Below are 22,292 nucleotides of genomic sequence, written 5' to 3'. Positions count from 1 at the left end.
CCAGTTGGGAACAGAGACGCATTGCAGAAAGTGATACAACCAGAGCAAGTGAATGAGTTTCTTTTTTCACATACCCTGTCCGGCCATCCCCATTTTTTTTTCAGGGCCCAAACAATCTCTGTAAGTAACTTTAATATTACCCAGGACTGCTCATCTAGCAGGTTTCATATAACATATGCATGAATAGACCGTATTGAATTTTTGATATGAAAAAAGGCAAATCATTTTTTCTTTTCTTCTTACAGAACTTGAGCCTAAAAATCATGACAAGTGCTAATATACAAAGTGCAAGAATAGGTGGATCTCCTAAAAAAGGAAGAGCATTCATGAGAAAGCCCCGTCCTGGAGGTACACCAGTACATTGTAAATTCCCTTTCTATATGTTATGCTCCCAGAACAGAGCACAGTGCCTATATAACAGAGCAAGCTACAATGCCCTCGTAACCGAGCAACTGTTGGAAAATGTACTGGACAGGAGCTGTCCTGGCCACCTTGTATCTATGCTGTAGCGGTGGCCGTGGTTGCCCACTATAGGAAAGGACACTGGTCTCTCAGGTGCAGGAGTGAGCATAGGTGCTTTTTCCTATAGTGTACAAGCACCACCACCACTGCTGGATCGCAAGGTGGTCATAACCCCAGGATACGAGCAGTGTATAATCTGATGGAAGAATGAATCAAGTCAGCAAAGGAGGTAATATGAACAATCACAATACATTAGGGTACTTTCACACTTGCGTTGTTTGATTCCGTCAGGCAGTTCCGTTGCCTGAACTCCCTGCCTGATCAGGCAAACTGTATGTAAACGCATGTCATTTTTTCTGACTGATCAGGCATTTTTCAGACTGATGAGGATCCTGATCAGTCTTAAAAATGCCTGATCTGTCAGAAAAATGCATTGCAATACCGGATCCTTTTTCCTGTGTCATCAGGCCAAACGGATCCGGTATATTTTTTTAAACATTTTTAAAGGTCTGCGTATGCCGGATCCGATACTAAGGCTATTTTCACACTTGCGTCAGTGTGATCTGGCGGGCAGTTCCATTGTCGGTACTGCCCGCCGGATCCGCCGATCTGCCGCTGACTGAAAGCATTTGTGAGACGGATCCGGATGCGGATTCGTCTCACAAATGCATTGCAAGGACAGATCCGTCTCTCCGCTTGTCATGCGGACAGACGGATCCGTCTTGTATCTTTTTTCACATTTTTACCGGTCTGCGCATGCGCAGGCCGGAAGGACGGATCCGGAATTCCGGTATTTTGAATGCCTTATCCGGCACTAATACATTCCTATGGGAAAAATTCAGACATGTCTTCAGTTTTTTTGGCTGGAGATAAAACCGTAGCATAAAAACGTCAAAACGACTGAACTGAAGACATCCTGATGCATCCTGAACGGATTACTCTCCATTCAGAATACATGGGGATATGCCTGATCAGTTCTTTTCCGGTATAGAGGCCCTGTGACGGAACTCTATGCCGGAAAAGAAACGCTAGTGTGAAAGTTCCCTAATGCATTCCTATAGAAAAAAAATGCCGGATCAGGCATTCAGGCAAGTGTTTAGTTTTTTTGGCCGGAGATAAAACCGCCCTGAAAAGTCAAAAAGACTGAACTGAAGACATCCTGATGCATCCTGAACGGATTGCTCTCCATTCAGAATGCATTAGGATAAAACTGATCAGTTCTTGTCTGGTATAGAGCCCCTAGGACGGAACTCAATACCGGAAAGATTGGATATCTACAGGGGACAGTGGGGGAGATTTATCAAAACCGGTGTATAGGAAAATGGGGGAAAAAAACTTTTATTGTTTATTTTTATATGTAAAATTGGTGAAGAGGAGTAATTAAAATTTTTTATATTTTTGTGCTTTTTCATATTTTTAAAAACTTTTTTTTTTACGGTACTTCTTAGGCCTCTTTCACATGGGCGTCATGTTTTTTGCCCGGATAAGAGGCGGGTGCGTTGCGGGAAAATGCGCGATTTTTCCGCGCGAGTGCAAAACATTGTCATGCGTTTTGCACTCGCGTGAGAAAAATCGCGCATGTTTGGTACCCAAACCCGAACTTCTTCACAGAAGTTCGGGCTTGGGATTGATGTTCTGAAGATTGTATTATTTTCCCTTATAACATGGTTATAAGGGAAAATAATAGCATTCTGACTACAGAATGCATAGTATAATAGTGCTGGAAGGGTTAAAAATAATAAAATAGTTAACTCACCTACTCCTCTTGTTCGCGTAGATGCCGGTCTGTTCTTTAGCTGTGGGCTGAATGACCTGTGGTGATGTTAGATCACATGCTCCAATCACATGGTCCATCACCATGGTGATGGAGCATGTGATCTGACGTCATCAAAGGTCCTTTAGCCCAAGCCCACAGCTAGCAAAGAACAGACCGGGAACGAACTGCGCGAACAAGAGGATAAGGTGAGTTAACTTTTTTATTTTTTTTAACCCTTCCAGCACTATTATACTATGCATTCTGTAGTCAGAATGCTATTATTTTCCCTTATAACCATGTTATAAGGGAAAATAATACAGTGAATAGACTGTCACCTAGAACCCATGCGTGAAAATCGCACCGCATCCGCACTTGCTTGCGGATGCATGCGATTTTCACGCAACCCCATTCATTTCTATGGGGCCTGCGTTACGTGAAAAACGCACAAAGAGGAGCATGCTGCGATTTTCACGCAACGCACAAGTGATGCGTGAAAATCACCGCTCGTGTGCACAGCCCCATAGAGATGAATGGGTCAGGATTCAGTGCGGGTGCAATGCGTTCACCTCCCGCATCGCACCCGCACGGAAAACTCGCCCGTGTGAAAGGGGCCTTAGTCTCCTTAAAGGTCTGGAAGATGCAATCCTCTGATCATACCAAAGACTGCAAAAGTATTTTCAGGGACAGAGGGAACCCTGCTCTCTGTCTAAATGCTCAGATGCTGTGTATTTTAGGGATTAAATGAGGGGATTTGGAGTCATCTCCAATCCAACTCATTGCATCTGGGTGCCAGCTGTATTACACAGCTGGCACCTTCTGCTGTGGACATAGCTTATGAGGCCACTTAATGCATACGTAGCATGCACATGATGGGAAGATTGTATTATTCTCTAATTGAGGTCGGATCTAGAGATGAGCAAATTTTTCAAAAAATGTAAGCGCAACATACCACTCGGCATTTCCTACACCTGGGACACAACAGAAAACGGATTCGTCCCCCATTGACTTTCAGTGGAGTTCATGACGGATCCGTCATTTCTATGTTAAAGATAATACAACCGGATCCGTTCATAACTGATGCAGACGGTTGTATTATCAGAACAGAAGCGTTTTTGCTGCTCCATGACAAATCCAGCAAAAACGCTGGCGTTAAAGTAGCCTAATGCTGCTCTGTGAGTATAAATTGTGTGGGTGCTCCAGTATCAGAATGGAGAAAAAGGTTATATCTCAATACCTGTTGGTTTTTCACTTATTGGCAGCTCACTATGCACTAAAACAAAGCTTTGGTATTATTACTTCTTTATTATAAATAGATTTATTAGTTAAGATTAGTTAATGCTTTCTCATGTGTATGGGTAAAATATCTGCACATACAATTGACTCATAAAATTATCACTGACAATCTCCTCTCTTTCATGTATGTGGATGTATATACTGTACGATATACAAAATAATGCACAAAAAATATAGGAATTGCCATATATGATTTCACTAATCACAGGGCCCCTTCAATATAAAAATAAAAAAATAAAAAGATAAAAAATGACGTCGGCGAAGAGGAGTGAATAAATTAGTAGTGGGGCGGTGCTGGGCTCCGAAGTAATGGGCGCGGCTGGGCTCCAACTGCTGGAGGGACGTCCCCCTGGGCTCCTTGTTGAGGTACTTTGCATATTTAAAAATACGATTTTATAGACAAAATAAAAGACACAGGGCAGTAATACTAGTATATTTTAATGTAAATTGTGGGGACTGATGCGGTGATGTTATTAGGTCAGTAAGTAAAATCCAGGTGACAGTGTCTCTTTATAGAGAGGGGATTGTCAGTGGTAGTTTAGTTTTTATGTGTCAATAGCACTGTATGTATATATGTACATTTATTTCACCATAGATGCTAATAAATCTATTTACCATAAAACAGTAATAATTAGTGATGAGCGAGCACGCTCGGCTGAATACCGGTTCGGCTCGAGCATCGCTATGCTTGGCACATGGCGGTACTCGGCCGAGTACCACATGTGCTCGAGTGCCATGCTTGTGTCTGCTTCCCGCACGTTATGCGGCTGCTAAGCAGCCAATAAACCTGCAGGTAAATACTGCCATCACTGTAATGCCAGTAGCCATGTTAGCTTCTGGCATTACAGTGATTAGCTGGCCGCAACGTGTCATTGGGTGCTATATAGCACCCGATGACACATGCTCGGATCAGTCATAGTCAGGCCGAGCAGAGGGTAGGAAGGGAAAGGCAGTGTATGGAGCGAAATTTTCAGTTATTATTCGCAGAAAGCTTTTCAAAGGCCCCAAAGTCCTTTTAAGGACTACTGTGTGTGTGTTTGACAGAAGCAAGATATTTTTCTTTAATACCTATTATTGACATATTCTGTACATCATCCACAAACTGTGTCTTTTTGTGTAAATTCAAATAATCAGCGCCACATTTATTATCTATAGGGTGCGTTTAATACACATCCGTGACATATACAGTACGCCATCCGAAATGTACGCCATTACGTTTCTTTAGCGTAAATTTAAATAATCTGGGCCTACTCTAGTGTCCATAGTGTGTGGCTTTCTGTGACATATACAGTACGCCATCCGAAAATCGTTAATTTCTAACGATAATTTGTTTTCCCTTAGTCCTAACAGCAGCACAGATGGGGTTAACTGCCCCTGTGGACTGGTAGGACCGGCGGAATTTTAATGAGCCCAAGAACCAATAAACGATCTTCAGCTCCCTGAAAGGGAGGAGATCACCCCCCAGCCCACCGTGTCTTTAACAAGTATGATGTAAGTTAGGGAGGGATATTTGTGTGCTGCTGTTAGGACTAAGGGAAAACAAATTATCGTTAGAAATTAACGATTCCCTTACGTCCTACCAGCAGCACAGATGGGGAGATAGCAAGATAAAACCCCTAGGGAGGGTCCTCATGCCTGGCAGAAGTAAGAACTGTCTGCCCGAAAGCCGAAAACTCTGCCATCCTAGCATCTATCCTATAATGGGAGATGAAGGTTGACTCAGAGCTCCAGGAGGCCGCCTTACAGATCAACTCTAAGGGGAGAAGACTTCTTTCCGCAACCGAGGTGGAGACCGCCCTAGTAGAATGGGCTCTCACAAACTCGGGAGGATCTAAGGTTTGGGAGACAAAAGCTTCCTTAATGGCCTCCTTGATCCAGCGACTAATGGTGGCTTTAGACGCTTTACGGCCTTTAGACTTACCGGCAAACAGGATAAGGAGATTCTCATCTATCCTGAATTCCCTGGATCTATCCACATAGATCTGGAGGCATCTAGAAATATCCAGCGGATCTCTAGCTGGAGTATCAGAGGAGGAGGCTGTAAACAAAACTGGTAAGGAGATTACCTGGTTGATATTTTGAAAAGTAGGCACCTTAGGTCTGAAGTATGGTAAAAACTTCAGGAGTACTCTGTCCTGTAAAAAAATAATATATGGATAAATTGCAGAGAAAGCCTGCAATTCAGAGACTCTTTTGGCTGAGGCTATAGCCAGAAGAAAAACCATCTTTAGAGTTAAATATTTAAAATCAACCTCCTCCAAAGGCTCGAAGGGGGGAGATGCTAGACCCCTGAGCACTACTGAAAGATCCCACTGGGGAATGGGTTTCAGTATAGTAGGCTTTAGTCTTTCCGCTCCCTTCAAGAAGCGTTTAATGAGTGGGTCCCGAGAGTATGGCCTGTTGAGACAGGCCGAGATGGCACACATTTGTACCTTCAAGGTAGCTGGAGATAGGCCTCTATCTAATCCGTCCTGAAGGAAATGTAGTATCGCAGGAAGGGGCGGATCTGCAGACGCCACCTGTTTGGAATCACACCATGCCACGAAGATTCTCATGATCCTGGAGTAGGCCTTGTTTGTAGACTCTGCTCGGGAATGCGACAAAGTTCTCAGGACCGACTCGGAGAGCCCTTCTATGTTGGGAAGGGGCTGATCAACCTCCAGGCTGTCAGGTTGAACCTGTGCAGATCTGGGCAGAGTTGAGTGTCCCACGACACCAGGGTCTGCTCCGGGGGGAGTCTCCAGTATTGTCCCCGACTCATCTGAATGAGCTGGGTAAACCAGGATCTTTTGGGCCAAAACGGTATGATGGCTATTACCGAGGCCTGATCCTGACGGATTTTCATCAATACCCTCGGTATCATGGAAAAAGGAGGGAAGATGTAAGCCAGCCTGAACCTCCACGGTATCGACAGAGCATCTATCGCCAGGGGGTTGTCTTCCCGGTACAGGGAACAGAACCTCAGCACCTTGGCGTTGAACCTGGTTGCCATGAGGTCCACCTCTGGCATACCCCAACTGTGAACTAGCTGCCTGAAGACCTCCGGATGCAGAGACCACTCCATGGTCGGTAATCCTCGACTTAAGCGGTCTGCTATCATATTGAGGGAACCTCGGATATGAACGGCAGATAGATGGGAAAGGTTCAGCTCTGCCCACCGAAGGATCACCCCGATCTCTGATAGAAGGGGTAATGACCTTGTGCCTCCCTGCTTGTTTATATAGAGAACCGCAGTCATATTGTCTGACTGGACTTTCACCGCTTTGCCCCGAATCTGAGGGGCGAAGTGAAGGAGGGCTAGCCGGATAGCTCGAATCTCGCGAAGATTGGAGGAAAGATGCCGCTCCAGGGAGGACCAAGATCCCTGTACTTGGGATCCGTCCAGGTGAGCGCCCCAGCCTACGAGGGACGCGTCTGTAGTCAATATGACCCAAACTGGTTGGGTCATAGACTTCCCTGCTGGCAGTCGAAACCACCATCTGAGGGAATTCCGGGTTTGACCGGACAGGGAGCACAGGGAATCTAGCCCCGCAGGGCTGCCGTTCCATAAATGTAAGACCTCCGACTGAAGAGGACGGAGGTGCCATAGCGCCCAAGGGACTGCGTCCGCAGCCGCTGACATGAGCCCCACCATCTTCATGAGAGTCCGAATGGAGACTCGACGAGGGACATGAAGGACCTTGCCAGGTCCTGAATCCGCGCTTTCCTTTCTTGAGTCAACCGGAGGGACATCTCCACAGAGTCGACCACGAATCCTAAATATTGGATTGAAGATGATGGGCTCACATTCGACTTCTGCCAGTTGATGATCCAGCCTAGACGGAGAAGAAAGGAGATTGCGATCTGAAGATGGTGGGTAAGGATCGGAACTGAAGAGGCTATGAAAAGCCAATCGTCCAGATAAGGAATGATAGTCAGCCCTTGGAGTCTCAATGCTGCCACCACCGATACCACCACCTTGGTGAAGATAAGGGGGGCAGAAGAGATTCCGAAGGGGAGCGCGGTGAACTGAAAGTGCCTGCGAACCCCTGAAATCTGGACCGCGATCCTGAGAAATTTCCGGAAGGCGGAATGGATCGGAATGTGAAGATAAGCATCTTTGAGGTCCAGAGTAGCCATGACATCCCCGAGGTTGAGGATATGGGTGACTGACCTTATGGTTTCCATGCGAAACCTTGTTTTCCTTATAAATCGATTGAGAAATCTCAAATCGATGATAATCCGGAGGTCTCCCGTCTTCTTGGGAACCAGGAACACTGGTGAATAAATGCCTAGGCCTCTCTCCCCTGCCGGCACCTCCTCTAGGGCTCCCTTGGAGATATAGTCCTGGGTGTAAGATTCCAGGACCACTTGTTTGGCCGGCCCGAAGTTTCGTGTAGTGACGAATCTCTCTGGGGGGAGAGAGAGAAAGTCTACCCGGTACCCGACGGAGACTAAGTTCAGAACCCAAGGGTCTGCGATCAACTGACTCCAGGAGTCTTTGAAATGGGAGAGACGGCCCCCCACGGGCGTTTGGGGGAGTGGTATGGGAAAGTCTAGAGGAGACACTGCAGGGGCAGCAGGGCTTATCCAAGAGCCTCGACGAGGCCCATAGTCAGGAGGGTTTTGCCTCCTTAGCGGGTTTACGGGAGCGCCTCGAATACTTACGAGACGGTCCCCCCCAATCTCTGCGCCTAGATTGCTGCCCCGGGCGTCCTTCGCGCTTCTTTTCCTGCCTGGGGCGTCCCCGAAAGGGCTGCTGGGGGAGGCTCTTCTCCTTTTTGTCGGAGAGCCCCTCCATGATTTTATCCAATTCGGACCCAAACAGCCTGTCTGGTTCGAAGGGGAGCCCACAAAGATTAAACTTGGACGCGTTGTCCGCGACCCAAGGTTTCAGCCAAAGTGGTCTGCGGGCAGCCGAAACTAAGGCCATAGTTTTGGCGGCCAGCTTCAACTGCATCTGGGTGGAGTCGACTAAGAAATCCATAGCCAGGTTGGCTGACTTGAAAGCTGCTAAGATGTCATCCCTGGATACGCTCTGGTCCACATCTGTCTGGATCTGATTGAGCCTAGAGCGTAGATAGGTGGCCACTTCAGTGGCCGCAATTGAAGTTGATGCGGAGGCAGCGGCCGCCGCATAACTCCTTCTGAGGGTGCACTCTGCCCTCCGATCTAGAGGGTCCTGCAGACTAGACCCATCATCTGCAGGGACTAGAGTGCGCCGGGACAACTTGGCTATCGCCATGTCCACCTTGGGAATGGAACCCCACGATTCCACCAAGGGTTTAGCCATCGGGTACATAAGCTTGAACTTTCTAGTGAGAACTGGGCCTTTCTCAGGCTTTCGCCATTCTGTGCGCATCACAGAAAGAAGGGTCTCATCCGCTCTGAAGACACGCTGTGTCCGTACGGCGGGATCGGAGGACTCCCCAATGTCAACATCATGGTCCCCCGACCTGATGGACTTAAGTAACTTCTGCGTTTTTTCTGGAGGGAAAAAGCAAGAAGTGACCTCTTCTTCCTCAGAAGAGGACCCCACCGAACAGGGGGTGGGTCTTTCGGGTGGTGCGACTGGAGCGGCCATATCCATGGGAGTCTGAGAGGGTCCTGGTAACCTCTCATTCAATAAGCGCACCACTCCTTTAATGGAATCATCCACATATGTTTTCGTCCACTGAAACATCTCCTGCATCGTGGGTTCCGTGGACAGCTCTCACACCTAGAATAGGGACAGCCGTCGTCTAAGGGCGTGTTACAATCAAAGCACGCCAAATGCTTCCTCTTGGCCCCAGATTTTCGCTGATCCGGATCCTTGGGGGAAGCCATAGTCCTGTAATTGGAAACAAAAAAGACAGGTCATAACACCTACAAAAAAATTGGAGGTGGAGAAACGAGACCTTAAGGGGGCCCACCAGCACTAGAGATATATAGAGCTGCAGAAGGAACACATAAACCCACGGTCAAGCAATATAAGGATATCACAAGGCACAGGGAACTCTGGAGCTAGCTTGTCAAAGCAATGCAACCAGAGCACTGAATGACAGGCTCTGGGCGCTTAAAAGGAAGAAGCCACGCCCCCTGGGCGGGTCCCAAATCGTGAGTATCCTAAGATCTAAGAGAGCTAACAAAACTAGCTCAGCCTGCTCTGAATAGCTGCCCCGGGTCATCCTGGATCACAGGATATCTATCGGGAAATAATTCTTATAAAAAGGGTGAGGAAAGGACCTCAGCCGCGCTGCGAAAAAACCGGAAGTGACGTAGCGCAACTAGTGCGCGTCACTTCCGGAAGATGGCGGCGCCCATAGCGCCACACGTGTGTGGCGATGGGGGAACGGGAGACCAGGAGAAACTGAAAAGGAGAGGGGAGGGGACACCCCGCTCCCCGCGGTCCCCAGGTATAGAAAAATCGCCGCGATCCGCCTGAAAATAAAGTCAAAAAGAGAGCCATGTAGAAAAACGGGGCGATCCTTTACATTAGAAAGAAAAAAAGGAGCCCCTAACTCTCAGCTCCAAAGGAGCGATACGCCAGTCCAACCTGTCCAAAGGACAGAAAAAAACACGGTGGGCTGGGGGGTGATCTCCTCCCTTTCAGGGAGCTGAAGATCGTTTATTGGTTCTTGGGCTCATTAAAATTCCGCCGGTCCTACCAGTCCACAGGGGCAGTTAACCCCATCTGTGCTGCTGGTAGGACGTAAGGGAACAGGTTTTTTAGCGTAAATTTAAAAAATCAGGGGCCAGTCCTCATCTACTGTCTCTGTAGTGTGTGCGTATAATACACATCCGTGACATATACAGTACTCCATCCGAAAACTGTTTCCTTAGCGTAAATTCCAATAATCTGGCCCTAATCTAGTGTCCATAGTGTGTTGTTTTCTGTGACATATACTGTCCTGCATCCGAAAACTAAGTTTGTATTGCAAATTCCAGAAATCTGGACCTAATCTAGTGTCCATAGTGTGTTATTTTCTGTGACATATATAGTACTCCATCCGAAAACTGTTTCTTTAGGGAAAATTCCAAAAATCTGGGCCTAATCTAGTGTCCATATTGTGTGGGTTTCTGTGACATATACTCTCCTGCATCCGAAAATGGTGTCTTTAGCGGACTGTAAAACAATATGCGCCACATCTAGTGACAAAATCATTAATATGAAGAAGGTAAGAACTAAGGGACGGGGAAGTGGGCATGATGCTGATGGTGCACGCAGAGGCTGTGGCCCTGGGCGCAATGAAACTGTGACTGCTGCCGATGCACAGAAATTAAAAAAAAACATCCACCGTACCCACCTTCATGTCCAATATAGCTGGGTGGCACAGAACAACACTGTCCAAATCGAACCAGTGCGAACAGTTGGTCAGTTGGATTGCTGAAGATAATGCTTCCAGTCGGTTAAGCACCACCTCTCTTCCACCAAGTCCAGTCTCTGTAGCCAAGAGTCTGCTCAACCAAGCCTCACTCTGATCATCCTTCCTCCCACCATGGAGAGGATTGCCAAACGATTTATCCCACACTCGGATATTCCGAAGCTCTTTCCAGCGCCACTATTACATTTGGCCCACGCGCCCAGCACGCTTGAAGAGGGACCTGAGATATTGTGCCCGGATTCCCAATCTCTTGAGTCTTCACAGTGTCAAGAAGATGACGGTGGTGAACAGCAATCATTCGTTCATGAGGTGGTTGACGATGAGGTCACTGACCCAACATCGGAAGGTGAAAAGCTGAGCGAGGACAGCAGTACAGAGGGGGAGGGATCCGCAGCACCGCAACAGGCTGGAAGAGACAGTGGGGTTGCAAAAGGGAGAAGTCGGCCCACACCAAACAGGCCCGCAACCGTTACACTGAGCACCCCCATGCGTAAATCTACCTTGCCAAAGGGTAGGTGTTCCGCAGTTTGGTGCTTTTTTTAGGAAAGTGCAGACAACAAAAGAGTGGTAGTTTGCAACATGTGCCGTACCAAAATGAGCCAGGGCGTGAACACTAGCAACCTCACCACCACCAGCATGATCCGCCACATAGCATCCAATCTGTGTCTGCAGGTCACACCACTGCCTCCTCTTCTCCTGTGTTACGCACTGCTGGCCAATCCCCTGTCGAAGGCGCAGGCCCGGATGCCCCTTGCCCTGCACCTGAAACTTTGCATGAACCATCAGCAACAACACCCACTTCCCTGTCCCAGCGCAGCGTCCAAATGTCCATAACACACTCATTTGAAAGCAAGCGCAAATACCCAGCCACCCACCCACAGGTCATAGCCCTAAATGTGCAACTTTCAAAATTACTGGCCCTTAAAATGTTTCCATTTAGGCTTGTGGACACTGAGGCCTTCCGCAGCCTGATGTCGGCGGCTGTCCCTTGGTATGCAGTCGCCAGCCACTACTCTTTTTTACTGTGTGCCGTGCCCGCCTTACACCAGCAGGTTTCCCAGAACATCACCCGTGCCCTGACCAACGCAGTTACTGGGAAGGTCCACTTAACCATGGACATATGGACAAGTGCTGGTGGCCAGGGACGCTACATTTCCATGACGGCACACTGGGGGAATGTTGTTGAGGCCGGGAGTGAGTCGTACCCTGGGATGGCACAGGTGCTACCCATGCCCAGGATTGCGGGCCCTACGTCCATCAGGGTCTCCGCCAGCAGCTATGTTAATGGCTCCAACCCCCACTTCTACTCCTCCGTCGTCACCTCCTCCACTTCCACCTCCAGCAGAAGTCAGACATCAGCTAGCTGGAAGCAGTGTAGCACAGCTGTGGGTAAGCGTCAACAGGCCGTGCTGAAGTTGATCTGCTTAGGGGACAAACATCACACCGCCGCAGAGCTGTGGCAGGGTATAAGGGACCAGACCGAGCTGTGGCTCTCACCACTCAACCTACAACCAGGCATGGTTGTGTCTGACAATGGCCGTAACTTGGTGGCAGCTTTGGAGCTCGGCAACCTGACACACATCCCATGCCTAGACCACGTCTTAAACTTAGTGGTTCAGCGGTTTATCAAAACCTACCCCAATTTGCCAGAGCTACTAGTGAAGGTGTGCCGCGTGTGTGCCCATTTCCGCAAATTGTCCACAGCTTCAGCCAGTCTGTCAACGCTGCAGCAGCGCTTGCAGCTTCCAGCTCATCGACTGGTGTGCAACGTGAGCATGCGCTGGAACTCTACGTTCCACATGTTGGCCAGGCTTTGTGGGCAGCAGAGGGCAATTGTGGAATACCGGCTGCAACATGGTCGTCGCCTTTCGAGTCAACTGCCACTATTCACAAGCAACGAATGGGCATTGATATCAGACCTCTGTAAGGTTTTAAAAAACTTTGATGAATCCACACAGATGGTTAGTGGCGATAACGCTATGAACAGCATAACCATCCCACTGCTGTGTGTAGTCAAACGATCGCTGCTCACAATTAAGGACGACGCTCTGAATGTGGCATACAAGGAAATGGGGAAGGACATTACACAGGGTAATAGCGAGACCACCCACAGTTCGTCTTCTCAGCGCGAATTGGACCATTAAGAGGAGGAGGAGGAGGAACTGGAGACAGTTGCCTCTGCTACAGAGGGTAGTACCCATGGAACTTTAATTCCATCTGTTCAGCGTGGATGGGCAGAAGAGGAGGAGGAGAATGAGAAGATGGAGAGTCATCCTGATGTCGACATCGACTTCTTGCCTGTTGGTACTCTGGCATACATGGCTGACTTCATGTTAGGCTGTCTTTCCCGCGACCCTCGCGTTCTACGCATTTTAGAGAATACGGGTTACTGGGTGTTCCCCCTTCTCGACCCCCACTACAAAAAGAACTCATTCCTGTGGTGGAGAGGACGAGTAAAATGGTGCAATACCAGAAGGTAAATTTTCCATCTAACAACGCTGGCGGCAGAGTGCGTACTTCCTGAGGCAACCGAGGAAGGGAGAAAAGAGGAACACACAGCAGTTCCAACAAAGGCAGGGCAGCACTCTCCAAGGCATGGGCCACTTTCATGACACCCCACCAGCAACCTCACCCTGAAGCGCGGCCTAGTGGTATAAGGAGGGAAAAGTTTTGGAAGATGGTAAAGGAGTACATAGCAGACCGTGTCAGCGTCCTAAATAATCCTTCAGTGCCTTACAACTACTAGGTGTTCAAGCTAGACACGTGGCACGAACTTGCGCTCTACGCCTTGGAGGTGCTGGCCTACCCTGAGCCAGCGTTTTGGCATTATAACAGATAAGCTTATCCGAATGTTTTACAGAGTCTGCTTATCTGCAGGCACTAGCATATAATATTTTAGAGTGTCAGCTTACCAGCAGGCACTCGTATATAATGTTTTAGAGCAGGGATGCTCAACCTGCGGCCCTCCAGCTGTTCTAAAACTACAACTCCCATCATGCCTGGGCAGCCTACAGCTATCAGCCTACAGCAGTGCATGGTGGGTGTTGTAGTTTTACAACAGCTGGAGGGCTGCAAGTTGAGCATCTCTGTTTTAGAGCATCAGCTCACCAGCAGGAACTCTCATATAATGTTTTAGAACGTCAGCTCACCAGCAGGCACTCGCATATAATGTTTTACAGGGTCAGCTCACCAGCAGGCCCTAGCCATTAATGTTTTAGAGGGTCAGGTCAGCACCAGGCCCTCGCATATAATGTTTTACATGGTCAACTCAACTGCAGGCCCTCACCTAAAATCTTTTACAGGGTCAGCTCACCTTCTGATGACGACAGCGAAGTCTTGCCTGTTGGTACTCTGGCACACATGGCTGACTTTATTAGACTGCCTTACCCGCGACCCTCGCGTTATATGCATTTTAGAGAACACGGATTACTGGTTGTTCACCCTTCTCGACCCCCGCTACAAAGAGAACTTCTCATCTCTCATTCCTCTAGTGAAGAGGACAAAACGGTGCTATACCAGAAGGTCCTTGTTGAAAAATTGCTCCAAAGTTGATAGGGCAGACATCCAAATGGATCGTCGCCGTCACGGGAACATGCGATCGCCTAGAAGTTATCTAGAGTCAAGAAAGCGGCAGCAGGCCCTCACCTACAAGTCCAGTCTCAGTAGCCAAGAGTCTGGTCAACACAATCCTCACCATGATGGCACACTGGGTGAACGTTGTGTAGGCCAGGAGCAAGTTGGCTGCTGGCACCAGACTTGCCCTCCAATAGATCCTCGTTAATGGAAAGTGTACTCATTTCAAAAACTGGGCCGCCAAAGAGTGCTGTATTGTTATTTATCATCACTACCTCCCCGAGTCGGGAGTGGGTAATTGTGGCGTGCCTGCTGCCTTCCTTGGATGCTTGTGCTTTAATAACTTGACCCACCCTCTCTGGGTGGTTCACAATTAGGAAAAAAAAAGGGGCAAGGCAACAACAGCCAATCAGATTTCAGCCATTGACCTCCCTTGGATGTGGTATCCCTTTCTCAAGCTCCCTCTCCGGCATCGAACCCTCATTCCCCGTTACCCGTGATCACCATGGTAGGCGCAGAAAAGAACATCGAAAGTTGATAGGGCAGACATCCAAATGGATTGTCGCCGTCACGGGGACGTGCAATCGCCCAGAGGTTATCTAGAGTCACAAATGCGGCAGCAGGCCCTCGCCCCTAAGGTTTTAGATGGTCAGATCAGCAGGCCCTTGCTCCTAATGTTTTTGAGGGTCACCAGCAGGCTATCAATCATAATTTTTCAAGGGTGTGTATGATGCCCTCCTTTATATGTAACAAAGGGTGTTTTGGCAGCCCTTGTAATTCCTTGTAAGTTTTGGCAGCCCTTTCACTTAGTGCATAGGCTTTATGAATAATTTTTTGCAGCACTTGCACTTTATATACAATTGAATATACAGGAAAGAATGTTTCCTAACAATTTTACCTGTAAAATAGATTTTTTTTTTGGGGGGGGGGGGGGGGTTGTGCGAATTTTTGTCAGTCTGTAAAAGTGGTGTACAACTCGGACAACATGGTTCCCAGCAGTGACCTGGGAGTCCAAAATGCATCCAGACATCGTCCCCATGCTGTTCCCGATCCATTTCGGTGGTGTTTCTGTCACTTTCTGACCTTTTCCAATGGACCAGGCACCCTACCCTCTTCAGAGCAGGGGGTGCCTGGTTGTCTCCCATTGACTTCCATTATACTCGGGTGCTCGGCCGAGCACACAAATATAGCAATGTGTTCGGCCCGAACCCCCGAATACTTTGGTGCTCGATCATCACTAGTAATAATACCAAAGCTTTGTTTGAATAAATAGTGAGCTACCAATAGGAAAGAGTGCCAACCTATACTGACATACAATGCTGCTCTGCATTTCTGTGAAACAAATATGCAAATTGGCAGAGTGCATCACAGACAGGCATACTGTTCTTTTCTTCTTTGTTTTTGGTTTTTGTTGATAAACAGCTAATTTGAATATCTTTCCCAGATACCCAAAGGTATGCAAATTAGCTTTCCTTCTAAAAAGAAAAGAACACTAAGGCTTTCTGATGCCAGCAGAAGTAAGATATGCTAGTTTGCATATATTGTCCCAGAAATACAGAGTAGCGTTAGCTGGACTACAATACTACACATGCATACTAGGCCTAATGGGAAAGAGTACCCCCAAAACCCCACAAAGACCACTCAGCTAACTAGGGTTATTTTCCCTTCCTTTAGACACTTGTTTTGTCTTATTTTTTATTTATTTTCCTTTTGGAAGAAGACTTGCACATATCATTCAGAAAAGCGTAACACAGGGACACAGTATTCTTTTCTGTTTGGAAGGAGTATTGGCGTGCATGTTCCATTTCTAGTGCAATATACTCTTTCGCTCTCAAAATTTGGGTCTGGTGGCAATGTCCTAAACTGACCCGATATTGGTCGGATGTTTTTGAATAAATATCGAGTTTATGCCCTCCTACACCAGAGATAGCCTTGTTAGATCTGGGTTTAATAGTTCTACTAGAAATATATAGGTGATTAAAAAGATATTAACCGCAGCTAGGATTTTAATAGCTAAAAACTGGAAAAGCCAAAAAATTTCAGCAAAAGAAGAATTAATACAAAAGGTTAATAGTTACCATCAGATAGAAATATTTATGGATAAGGGCTCATGCACATGACCGTTGTTTTGGTCCGCATCCGAGCCTCAGATTTTGCGGCTTAGATGCGGACCCATTCACTTCAATGGAGCCACAAAAGATGCGGACAGCACTCGTGCGTGTGCTGTCCGCATCCGTTGCTCCGTTCTGTGGTCCGCAAAAAAAATATAACCTGTCCTATTCTTGTTTGGTTTGTAGACAAGAATAGGCAGTTATATCAATGGCTGTCTGTGCCGTTCCGCAAATTGCGGAATGCACACGGGCGCCATCCGTGTTTTGCGGATCCACAATTTGCAGACCGTGAAACACACAAAGGTCGTGTGCATGTAGCCTAAGGACTCATGCACACGACCGTACGCCCTCCGAGACATACGGTCCGTGAGAGGGCCATATGTCCCAGAGCGGCATACATCGTGCGCACGGGAGCGCACAGCATCATAGGTTACTATGATACTGTGCGCATCGGGCTGCCCGCGGAACTATTGTCCTGCACTCATATGATTATAAGAGTGCAGGGCAGTAGTCCCGCAGTGGCCCGATGCGCACAGTATCATAGTAACCTTTGATGCTGTGCGCTCCCGTGTGCACGATGTATGACGCTACGGGACATATGGCCCGCTCTCGGAGGGCATACGGTCGTGTGCATAAGCCCTAAGAATGAGGTCTTTCCCGTGAAAAATCTACTATTTAAATGGTCATGTTGGCTAGAAATGGTTTAAGTGGAATATAGAGTAGATATGGTAATCGACGACCACCCCCCCCCCCTCCCCCATAGAAGTGCTATTTCTACCATTTCTCCATTTCCTACTTCCTCCTACTCCCTTTCTCATTTTCTACTCCTTTTCCTTTTTTCTCTTCTGTTTATGCTTTTTCTTCTTTTTCCTTTCTATTTTGCAGTTCTCACACTGTGACCATATCATGACTTATAGGGATGTATTATGCAACGATAATGACTTGTGATTGTAATGCCCAGTATTACTGTATAATAAATAGTATGTATTGTTATAATTTTCATTAAATAAATAATTTTAAAAAATTGGGTCTCTTACCATCTGATCTTTCTGGAACAAATTCTTAACCAATTCACTTATCTCTAATCTGGTCCATGGGTTTTATTTTTACAGGATCCATAGTGAATATGGCCCCTGCATGAGTCCATTACGTGACATATTAACTACAGTTCCCACTACCTACATTCTTTTCAATCATTTTTCTAAATTGCTCATTGTCAATTATTTTTTTCCTTAGGCTTTGAATTTGCTGTGCTGTATACAGAGCTTGAGGACTTGGACGAGGAGGATTATGTCCTGATAGAGACATCAAACATAATTCCTGTCAAAAAGCAGAAGTCAGTGATAAGACATTATTTCCCTGAAACATGGATTTGGAAACTGGAAGCTGTTGGGTAATGCACCTTCATCCGACTATTTGGCTACTGCAGGGGAGGAAATAAAGACATTCCTCTGTTTTTTTAACCCTAACCAAATATTTGGGGAAAATTGGCTTTTGTTGCAACTACAAGGAATTGACAGACTGTGACAGACTTTCTAATAATTGCTTGTAACTATATCTGTGCAAACGCTTGAGAGGAAGACTGTTAGAGGTGGTTGATGTTGTTGCTATGTCAAATAATTTTGTGACTGGCTAGCACCCACATATAACTTGTTAAAGGGGTACAGTAGTGCACTGCACATTATAACCCCATACTCCATGCCCCAGACGCTGATCTCCTTCTGTTCCCAACGTGAAAACTCTGCATTGTCATGCAGCCACCACTAGAAGGAGTTCACTACAAAATACATTTTACAGCTTCCTTGGTAACTGTATAAATTCCTATGCACTGAGCGCCCCCTAGTGGTGGCTTCAGACAATTAGTTTCACAAATACACTATGGGCCAGATTTATCATTAGCTCAAGTCAAAATAATGGAGTGAAAATGTCGCACATTTTTGCACAATCACTAAAACTGCGCAAAAATGTGCAACTTTTATTGGCTCTGCGCTACGCTCACCAGTTTTCTGAAAGTGGGCGTGTTTTCTTGTGCAAATGAATCTCAAGACAGATTTACTATTGCGACAATTTAAAAAAGTCTCAAAAATTTTAGCAATTTCACTCCAGTGAGGACCATGTTTATCTTATGCGACTTTTTAATAGAACATGCAGCTTTTTTTATTACAGACGTGAGACTTTTGTAAAGCTGCTTACTGAGGGATAAACTGCTACCGTCAAACCACATTTATCACAGTATTAGGGCTCATGCACACGAATGTTGTTGTGTTCCGTTCCGCAAAATGGGGTTCCGTTGTTCCGTGATCCGTTTCCGTTTTTGTTTCCGTGTGTCTTCCTTGATTTTTGGAGGACCACCAGACATAAAGGAAAGGAAAAAAAAAAGTCTAAGACAGTTTTGCCATGCAAATGATAGGAAAAAAACGGACGCGGATGACAATCTTGTGTGCCTCCGTGTTTTTTAGCGGTCCCATTGACTTGAATGGGTCTACGAACCATTTTCCGCTAAAATAATAGGACAGGTTATATTTTTTTAATGGACTGGAACCACGGATCACGGACGCGGATGGCAAACGGTGCATTAGCCGAGTTTTCAACTGACCCATTGAAAGTCAATGGGTCCGCAGAAAATCACGAAAAACAGCACAAAGGACATGGAATAAAACAACGGTCGTGTGCATGAGGCCTTAAAGGACCATTAATAAATCAGAATCAGCTAAAAGTGACTTGTAATGTATGGAGCTGAATGGGGGATATTGATCCATGTATTTATGCCCATTGTATGGTGCAAATACATTGAGAAAAATGGTGCTCAGAATGAGCTCCATATTTATGAATAACATGCTCCACTTCAGGTAAAATGCGTGAGATAGAGAGTGACTGTATATTGCAATTATTTATTTGTTTATGTATTTGTGTTTGTTTTGTAATTGTCCGAAAGTTTGCACTCTATGAAAAACTCTGGGAGTGTTTCCTTCATCATATTACAAAACTTGGTGCAGGGGGGGAGGGGAGTCCACACTGAGCTCTACTATGGAGCCCTATTATTTCTGTTTATGCCCCTGAGAATAGTTCATACATTTTAACCTTTTACTTATTTCTACAAGAATAATTTCCTGTTATTTCTTTCCAATCTGCTTGGATTAGGGACTCTGGGATTGGCATTCTCCATGACACAGCTCCTGACACCATCACAGACTGGCATGGTGGGGCTTTTTGTATGGGTCCTGGAGGTTTTGGGCTGGCTTCGCCTGTACCTTTTCGAGTTTTCCAACCTTTCTTTGTGGACATCACTTTGCCATATTCAGTGATCAGAGGAGAAACTTTCACTCTTAAATCCACCGTTTTTAACTATTTGAAACAGTGTATAAAGGTAAAAACCAACATGTTCTGTCATATAATAATAAGCAGCAGGTTTAATGTTTATAAATGCTGCTGGAAGGAGCATTGCCATTAATGTGGCTAGGATGAGAGGCAGGTGGAGTAGACAGATGCCTATAGCTCCATTGGGGAGCACATTTTTGGCATTAAAGGGGTTATCCAACTCCTATAATGACCCCCTAATGCCTGGACTCCTCATATAAGTTATACTTACCCAGCTCCCCAGCACCCGCATTGCTCCTGATCGCCGCACGGCCGTCGCTGCATCTCCCCGTCACGCGGATCAAAACATCCTGCAATGGGGGGAGCAGCCAATAGCAGGCCGCGACGAGAACGAACCTCCCTAGTGTCACCCGCGATGCTAGTGAGGCTTATACCCGTCGTGTCTTGCTATTGGCTGATCCCCCTTCGCTGGATGTTTTGATCTGCACGACGGAGAGATACAGCGGCAGCCATGCGGAAATCAGAAGCAATGCGGGTGCCAAGAGTGGGGTAACCCCTTACATTTCTAACAAATAGTGATGTCATGGTACAGTGATAACAAATACAATGGTGTCATATATAGGGAAAATGCAGTAATGTTTCAATATGGAGATAATAAACACAGTGATGTCACAGTACAGGGATAATAAACACAGTGATGTCACAGTACAGGGATAACAAACAGTGATGTGTCACACTGCAGGATAATAAACACACAGCAATGTCATGGTACAGGGATAATGTACAGTACAGACCAAAAGTTTGGACACACCTTCTCATTCAAAGAGTTTTCTTTATTTTCATGACTATGAAAATTGTAGATTCACACTGAAGGCATCAAAACTATGAATTAACACATGTGGAATTATATACATAACAAAAAAGTGTGAAACAACTGAAATATATCATATTATAGGTTCTTCAAAGTAGCCACCCTTTGCTTTGATTACTGCTTTGCACACTCTTGGCATTCTCTTGTTGAGCTTCAAGAGGTAGTCACCTGAAATGGTTTTCACTTCACAGGTGTGCCCTGTCAGGTTTAATAAGTGGGATTTCTTCCCTTATAAATGGGGTTGGGACCATCAGTTGCCTTGTGGAGAAGTCAGGTGGATACACAGCTGATAGTCCTACTGAATAGACTGTTAGAATTTGTATTATGGCAAGAAAAAGCAGCTAAGTAAAGAAAAACGAGTGGCCATCATTACTTTAAGAAATGAAGGTCAGTCAGTCCGAAAAATTGGGAAAACTTTGAAAGTGTCCCCAAAGTGCAGTCACAAAACCCATCAAGCACTACAAAGAAACTGGCTCACATGCGGACCGCTCCAGGAAAGGAAGACCAAGAGTCACCTCTGCTGCGGAGGATAAGCTCATCCGAGTCACCAGCCTCAGAAATCGCAGGTTAACAGCAGCTCAGATTAGAGACCAGGTCAATGCCACACAGAGTTCTAGCAGCAGACACATCTCTAGAACAACTGTTAAGAGGAGACTGTGTGAATCAGGCCTTCATGGTAGAATATCTGCTAGGAAACCACTGCTAAGGACAGGCAACAAGCAGAAGAGAATTGTTTAGGCTAAAGAACACAAGGAATGGACATTAGACCAGTGGAAATCTGTGCTTTGGTGTGATGAGTCCAAATTTGAGATCTTTGGTTCCAACCACCGTGTCTTTGTGCGACGCAGAAAAGGTGAACGGATGGACTCTACATGCCTGGTTCCCACTGTGAAGCATGGAGGAGGAGGTGTGATGGTGTGGGGGTGCTTTGCTGGTGACACTGTTGGGGATTTATTCAAAATTGAAGATGGCTACCACAGCATCTTGCAGCAGCATGCTATTCCATCCGGTTTGCGTTTAGTTGGACCATCATTTATTTTTCAACAGGACAATGACCCCAAACACACCTCCAGGCTGTGTAAGGGCTATTTGACCATGAAGGAGAGTGATGGGGTGCTGCGCCAGATGACCTGGCCTTCACAGTCACCGGACCTGAACCCAATCGAGATGGTTTGGGGTGAGCTGGACCGCAGAGTGAAGGCAAAAGGGCCCACAAGTGCTAAGCATCTCTGGGAACTCCTTCAAGACTGTTGGAATACAATTTTAGGTGACTACCTCTTCAAGCTCATCAAGAGAATGCCAAGAGTGTGCAAAGCAGTAATCAAAGCAAAAGGTGGCTACTTTGAAGAACCTAGAATATGACATATTTTCAGTTGTTTCACACTTTTTTGTTATGTATATAATTCCACATGTGTTAATTCATAGTTTGGATGCCTTCAGTGTGAATCTACAATTTTCATAGTCATGAAAATAAAGAAAACTCTTTAAATGAGAAGGTATGTCCAAACTTTTGGTCTGTACTGTATGTGTTATTAATTATATATATACCTCTCAAATTCTAAACT

At 46.3% G+C, this 22,292-nt stretch overlaps 1 protein-coding gene across 1 annotated transcript in view; it reads left to right on the top strand.

Moving 5' to 3' along the window:
* LOC122940825 (alpha-2-macroglobulin-like) overlaps positions 1 to 22,292 on the top strand; it is a 154,347-nt gene that overhangs the window by 88,100 nt on the left and 43,955 nt on the right. Inside the window, exons 17-19 of the mRNA XM_044297611.1 lie at positions 246 to 348; positions 17,775 to 17,931; positions 19,680 to 19,905. Of these exons, the coding sequence (XP_044153546.1) occupies positions 246 to 348; positions 17,775 to 17,931; positions 19,680 to 19,905 (486 nt within the window). The remainder of the gene's footprint in view (positions 1 to 245; positions 349 to 17,774; positions 17,932 to 19,679; positions 19,906 to 22,292) is intronic.

The sequence above is a fragment of the Bufo gargarizans genome, chromosome 6 (assembly GCF_014858855.1).
Source record: "Bufo gargarizans isolate SCDJY-AF-19 chromosome 6, ASM1485885v1, whole genome shotgun sequence".
In the NCBI taxonomy this organism is placed as follows: domain Eukaryota; kingdom Metazoa; phylum Chordata; class Amphibia; order Anura; family Bufonidae; genus Bufo; species Bufo gargarizans.
This window is presented reverse-complemented; position numbering and strand designations above follow the sequence as displayed.